Source organism: Cebidichthys violaceus, unplaced genomic scaffold (genome assembly GCF_023349555.1).
Source record: "Cebidichthys violaceus isolate CVI_PGR_0920_01 unplaced genomic scaffold, fCebVio1.0.p SCAF_5, whole genome shotgun sequence".
NCBI classification, from domain to species: domain Eukaryota; kingdom Metazoa; phylum Chordata; class Actinopteri; order Perciformes; family Stichaeidae; genus Cebidichthys; species Cebidichthys violaceus.
Genome location: NW_027176705.1, coordinates 2,216,981 through 2,223,445, shown reverse-complemented (window position 1 = coordinate 2,223,445; position 6,465 = coordinate 2,216,981). Strand labels below are relative to the sequence as shown.

The window sequence follows — 6,465 nt, the reverse complement described above, 5'->3', positions numbered from 1 at the left end:
AATAAAAAAGAAAAATAGGTCTATAAGTTTTGGTGGCCCAAATCTCTTCCTTTTCTGAGAATGTCTCAAAATAATATTTGATAATAGCAAAAGTGATCATCATAATAATCCTAGTAAATTGTTTTGTTTTATTTTTCTTTTGTTGAATGTATAAATCCAGCATTAATAAATCATCAGCAAAAAAAAAGAAAGAAAAAAAAAAGCACCTCTCTTTCTTCAGTTTGCCTCGGAAATACCCTTCTGTTTTTTTTTTTTTGTTCTGCATGTCGGTCAAGTATGTAATTTGTGCTTTTTTTATCCACTTGTCAAAGTTGCTATAATCCTCATAATAACTGTGATCATTGTGTGTGCCCCATTGGCTCCACTTCCTTTTAACCAGGCCATTTGATCAGGGATGGGTTTCCGTGACGGATTAACAAAGAGTCCCCCTGAAATTAGGAGCAAGTGTGACACCTACCTGCAGAAGTTGGAAGAGTTAGAGGACGGCGCCTGGCTACCGGCTGCACAGTGTAATAGAATCGGCCTGTCTCTGCATGTGTGCATGACAGCATTCTCCCTTTCCTCCAAACACCAGTGTTTCACATCTAACGCGCCATTAAAGAGACTCTCCATTAATGATATATAATAGGCCAGTATGTTCTAAATGCATGGTCGCGTCCCTTTTAACAGCTTTGCCACGCCTTGGAAAATAGTAATGAGCTCTAAATTTGGCATAAAATCGAGCTCATTACCGGAGTTCACCACCTGATTGCTCTGCATAAAACACGATAGGTAATTGGGTTAAATGACTGCGCCTCGGTGTTGTTATTATATCAATATCCACTTTTAGAATCATGCTCAAGTAAAAAGAGGGCCTCGTTGTATTCAAAGAAAAAATAAAATAGTGATAAGCCATTGACCAAGATTTACTTCCGTGTTGTTTCCAACATTTTTCAGTCACAAAAATAAAAAAAAAACTATGTATATTTGCACGACCCAAAACGAAACTGAACCCTTTTATTGTTTAGATATTCCAACATCTTTATGCTGAATGTAGGCCTTTACTTTCAGTCTGTCAGAGCTCTCACTACCAAAATGTTTTTTTTTTTTCTGAAATGAGCACTACCATAGAAACATCTGTCACGGTGCAAAATTGAATTCATATTTCGTGTAGATAAATTGGCCTTGAAGCACTTTTGACACATATCAGGCAAAGCCAATGGCTCACCAAAAATAATCGCTGCACAAGCATATATTTTCTTTCCATAATTTACTTCAAAGATAGTGTGTTGTCCATTTTAAATACAAAAATGCTACATTAAATATACATGTTAGTCTTTAATACAAATAGACTTAGGCGGCTGCAGCGATTAAGACCATTCTCTTTACACTTTAGGATTAACCATTCAGAAACTAAAACTTTGAAGATAAGCATTTGCTCTGAAAATAACATGTTCTCAGAATTTGCTTCATCATTGTTCTTTTTTTCTTTTCTTTTTTTTTAATGCAACCACAAAGAAAATAAATAAAAGTCCGCGGTGAGTGGAAAATAATCAGGTATTAAATGTTTGACATACCTTTCTTTAGTTCATAAGGGGAGTCTTTACAAAGATCTATCTGCGTTTGGCTTCTGACTTTCTGGCTCTCCCTTACCAAAGCCTCTGCTCTATTTAACACAGTCTGGTTTAATCCATTGAAATGTGCCGTGGAGCCCGTGGTTACCGAGCCGTGGTTACTGTGAAGATGTCCAAAACTGCCCCCATAGTTCGTGTAGCCGGGGTAGAAGGGGGAGGTGTAGTACAGAGGCCTGGATAGGACCGTGCTGTTGGGGAGCGGGCACTGAGGGGAGGACCGTGATGGAGACGCGTTGGTGCCCATTACCGCGCTGTGACCCAAACCGGGGCAAGCCTGTGGCGCCTCGCCGCTGCCCTTACACCTGTCTGAGGACGTGGCGATCTCCGCAAGGGACCAGAGTTTGGGTTTCGGGGCCGAAGGGGGCGAGTGGATAACAGAGGTCACGTTGCTGGTCACCGTACCCGGCGCATGGCTCAAATCTGACGGCTTGTCTTGCTGCGCAGCGGCCTGGTTCCCTCGGGGCACCGCCGAGGGAGACGAAGTGGTTGGTTTTGCGGAATCCGGCAGCAACTCTGTAGTCCGCTCCTCCTGGTCTTTTAACTCCGAGTCGCTCAGAAGGGGATCCGTGTCTTTGCCATGGTTCTCCTCTTTAAATCTGTCACAGCCTATGTCCCCTGGGTTCAGCAGTTTATGATCTAAAGCACAAATAAAGAATAGAGTTACTGCCAAATAAGCGTGACATTAAAACGTTGATGAAACTGGAACATATGTTTCGGGCGATCGCGAGGCAAACTGGAATCGGATGTATAAACATAAAGCTATTTATGCACGTTTCCCTTAAAAAAACATTTGGAGCACATGCTATAACTGTCCCTCATAAAGATGTGTGGTGTAAAAAAAGGTGAGCGAATCGCTCTCCATAATTATGAACGAGTACAGCAGTGTTGCACAGACACGAACAATGTGATATAATTAAAGTCTGAGCGCACAGCAAGTTGACTATTTTCATTTACAAATATATTTTCAGTACCAAATATTATCGCATCGCTCATAATGATAATAAGCATTCATCAACCGCTCAAAGCTGGGATATAATGAGCATACAAAGGCGATATTTTTTTTAGCCGAATACCCAGCGCAATACACCAGCTGTATCCTTATTATGCAGTTAAAGATAAATTGACTGCTAAACACTTTGCGTCACCAGCAATTTCAGCCCCCGAGAAGTCAAACGAGGGGAGTTCAAGGTGATTATTATTTAAAGCAATTGTCCCATTATAAATAATATACCACCATTAACCAGCAATCAATTTTGCACCCAGAGTGGAAACGACTGCGATGAAAAATTGATGATTTTTTTTTTTTGCCTTTTTTTTCTTTTTTTTCTCTGCACCACCAACCTGCTTCTGTGTCTGTGGAGTCTCCCTTGTCTGTGGGCTTGTTTGGCTCGTCGTCGTCGTTTTTCTCCAAATCAATATTCTCGTCTTCCTCCTCGTCCTCGCTCCGGTTCCGAGGAGTCCAGGTCATCTTGTTCTCCTTCTTTAGCCTCCTCCTGGCGTTGGCGAACCAGGTGGACACCTGGGTGAGGGTCATCTTAGTAATGATGGCCAGCATGATCTTCTCGCCCTTGGTCGGGTAGGGGTTCTTGCGGTGCTCGCCGAGCCAGGCCTTCAGGGTGGCGGTGGCGTCCCGGGTTGCGTTTTTACGATATGCTGGGTCACCATAAGGGTAGCTGCCCAAGGATGCTGCGTAAGGGTGGTATCCTATTGAGCCGGCCATGCCCGTGGTGTGGTCATAGGGAGAACCCTGTGATACAGAAAAATACATAATGAAAAAGTGTGTAAAAGTTCGCTCACAATCATTTTTCTGGACTGCTTCAAAAATAGTTAAAAGGACACACAAACATGGACACACACACATGAACACACGCACGCGCATGGGCATTTGCGCGCGCGCGCACACACACACACACACACACACACACACACACACACACACGCGCACACACACGTACACGAATACACTGGCTTTAATCCAGTAGTTCAAGTTTGAAGTTAATGTGTATGAAGTTTTTTTTTGACATGACTGGTTTTTTGCAATTTCAGTTGCTATATGCGTTTTAATTATTATTTACATTATGTCAGCATGAAGCGAATTTTATTCTCGCCATTAAAATCCTACAATTTGCAATTATGATAACGTATTTACATTATGCACAAAGGGCCTTATACACTTGCGCTTATTTGCCTATTCTACTGGGATCAGCCTTTGTAGTGCAGCCACGTCTGAATGAGCTACGTGTGCTGCCACGAGACAACAACAAAAGTGAAAGACAATTTTCCTCCGTTTTTCTTTTGTCCAAAGTTGCAATATTTCAGTTGTACAACTGGCACAACTAAGATGATGACAAGAAACATGCAGTGACCTAAATTGCCATCACACGGCGTCGGTTATGAGCATACAGCTTTGGCTCAGCATTGTCCACGCTGTCTCATACAAAAACTACGATTTCCTTAAGAACCACATTATAGCACACAACGCGGTGAAAATACTTCGGTTTCCTGAACAACATGTTTTCTGGACCTTGACATTCTGTAACATTATATTCACGCACTCCAGTGACGCACATTTCCCTCTTAATCGCTTGGATCCCGCATGCACAGTGGGTATTTTAGACTTCTATAACGAGCGAATATGTCCTCGCTTTGTATTTCCTATTAGATTGAATAATCACCTTTAGTTTACTCACCACGTACGAGGTGAATGTGGCAGCCGCTGCCGCGTCCGCACTGTATGGCAAGTGGGAGTTGTAGCCTGGCGAGGCGCTGGTGAACGCGGTAGATCCGGCATAGGGCGCAAAAGCAGATCCCGAAGAGGATCTCCCAAGTTCCTCGGTTCTGGGTCCCGATATCACGCTGGTGCTGTACGCAGGGCATGAATACAGGGCTAGAGAAGCGGACGGCTGGTACAAGTAGCCCTGAGGATACGCCATGCTGGAGCCCGGAGAGTCTAAGCCACTTAACTTGCGCACTTTCCTCCCTTTATTTTCTCATGCGCTGCTGTCGGAGCGCATAGAGCCGTGTGTCTGCAGACCAGCTGCCTGTCTCCCCCCCCTCCTCCTTCTAAATGACAATGGTGAAGGGGGAAAAAAGTAAAAGTGATTAAATAAAGAGAGGCTTAGGTGTTGGGTGGATTATTTTGGTCGCTGCCGGCCAGCCAGCCACTGTCCGTCGGATGTTTTGTCTCGTTTTGTTTTTCTGTTGCTCCCTTATCTGAGTTGAACCCTCGCTCTCATGCCCGCGCAGAAGTTTTTTTTTTACCCGTCGGACGGGGGCTTTGCTTGGGAAAATGTCCTGCCAAGATGCTAAGTTGAAAAATTGAGGATCCTGACGCTTACTATGCTCCTCCTCTCGGGGTGTAGTCACCGAAGGAAAAGGCGAGCTTATGCTGGGTAACCACAGCCCTGCCCAAATCCATGCTCTCTCTCTCTCTTTCTCTCTCTCTCTCTCTCTTCCTCCTCACCCCCTCCCTCGCTCTCCCTCTCTCTCTCTCTGTCGTTCTCTCCCTCTCTCTCCCTCCCTCTCTCTTTCTCTCTCCCTCCCTCCCGCTCTCTCTCTCTTTCTCTCTCTCTCTCTCTCTCTCTCTCTCTCTCTCTCTCTCTCTCTCTCTCTCTCTCTCTCTCTCTCGCATTAACTAACAATCCGTCTCATTCTCTATTTCTCTATTTTTTCACCCTTTAACAAGGCTCGTTGCAGTAAGTCTCAAGTGCGCCTGGCAGCCCCCCTTTGGATGGCGACATCATGCGAGTCTGTCAACTCCCAACTTTCTTCTTTTTTTCTTTTTTTTCTTTTTTCCCCCCATACACGAAGCCGTCACTTTCACACTTGATCAATAACAAATCGGCTGTTGTATGCCAGGATGTGGGGATATGGGCTTGCAAGATACCGGCAGGAATTAAAAAAGGCGCTCCACTGCTGTGCTCTCTTTTTGTTAATCTTTCTTTGTTCGTAAAAAGTCGTCATTTTAAGTATATGTGCGTTAAATCAACAGATTTGATGCTCCGTGATCTCCGCGCGCCTTGTCTTAAAATCCGCAATGGGAGTTTTCAAATGGATTACGACTGTTGTGCACGTCGACTTTCTAACGCCAGACGAATGTTTCTTTGGTAAGATATGTGACAACTGAAAAGTAAAAGTAAGATGGCGCAAACAGCAGCTGGCCGAGCACATCTATCAGAACAGTTGCTGTGTGTAAACAAACTTTGCCTTATCGACATTTATGTGCTGTGATTGTTGAATAATGTTCTGTCTGCGCCGTGTTTGGACGATTTACTGTGGGCGACGGCTAAATAGTTTTTGCAATAGATCCTGGAATAAACCAGTCAGATACACACTCCCAGAAAGTCATAAACCCTCAAGCCAGGGCAGATTAGTGCCAACTACACCAAATCCGCCTGGACCAGTGGATGTAATCTCATTTGATCACTGCAGATACGTTTCAGTGGTGAAATACTGGATAGCCAAGATTTATTTAATATGCCACTGTTAGCGGCAATTACCTTTTTAGGCCTATTTCACAAATATTAGACGTCTGTTATGCCATAGCCCAGGAAGAAAAAAACATTATTAACTTTATTATTGTTGAATTATTTCCTGATTAAAAAGTCAAATAATAATTCAGAGAGTTTTATAATTAAATGCACCTGGTTTGCATGATGCGGTTGACTAACGTTGCTTTGAAAAAAATTAATATATTAATAGGCTATTATAAATATTATTCACTTTGTATCAGCCATCTACAAGCCATTTTCATCCTGGTGATTGACTTTCCAGTTCAAGTCTCAGATAAGCCGAAAGGGATCGCTGTAGGCGCTGCTAAAGAGTGTGTGCACACGCTGTCACGTGCTCTTTT

At 43.5% G+C, this 6,465-nt stretch overlaps 1 protein-coding gene across 3 annotated transcripts; it reads right to left on the bottom strand.

The window, feature by feature from the left end:
- Positions 1 to 238: 238 nt before the first annotated feature.
- irx5a (iroquois homeobox 5a) lies at positions 239 to 5,034 on the bottom strand. 3 transcript variants are annotated; one of them, XM_068731076.1, is made up of 3 exons: positions 4,304 to 5,034; positions 2,922 to 3,360; positions 239 to 2,219 (listed from the first exon to the last, which is right to left on the bottom strand). In XM_068731076.1, exons 1-3 carry the CDS (start codon positions 4,544 to 4,546, stop codon positions 1,540 to 1,542), a joined length of 1,362 nt encoding a protein of 453 aa, XP_068587177.1. In that variant the 5' UTR covers positions 4,547 to 5,034; the 3' UTR covers positions 239 to 1,539. The 3 variants fall into 3 exon arrangements, with proteins under 3 accessions (XP_068587177.1, XP_068587175.1, XP_068587176.1); XM_068731074.1 differs by having other exon boundaries at positions 239 to 2,249; positions 2,955 to 3,360; positions 4,289 to 5,031; XM_068731075.1 differs by having other exon boundaries at positions 239 to 2,249; positions 2,955 to 3,360; positions 4,304 to 5,031.
- Between the last annotated feature and the right edge of the window lie 1,431 nt (positions 5,035 to 6,465).

Excerpts from the sequence above, each read along its gene's own strand:
- irx5a (XM_068731074.1), bottom strand. The coding sequence starts at position 4,546 with ATGGCGTATCCTCAGGGCTACTTGTACCAGCCGTCCGCTTCTCTAGCC. Across the intron at positions 3,361-4,288 it reads ACGTGGTGAGTAAACTAAAG|GGTTCTCCCTATGACCACAC; the intron begins GTGATTATTCAA and ends TCTGTATCACAG. Across the intron at positions 2,250-2,954 it reads CTCCACAGACACAGAAGCAG|ATCATAAACTGCTGAACCCA; the intron begins GTTGGTGGTGCA and ends TTTGTGCTTTAG.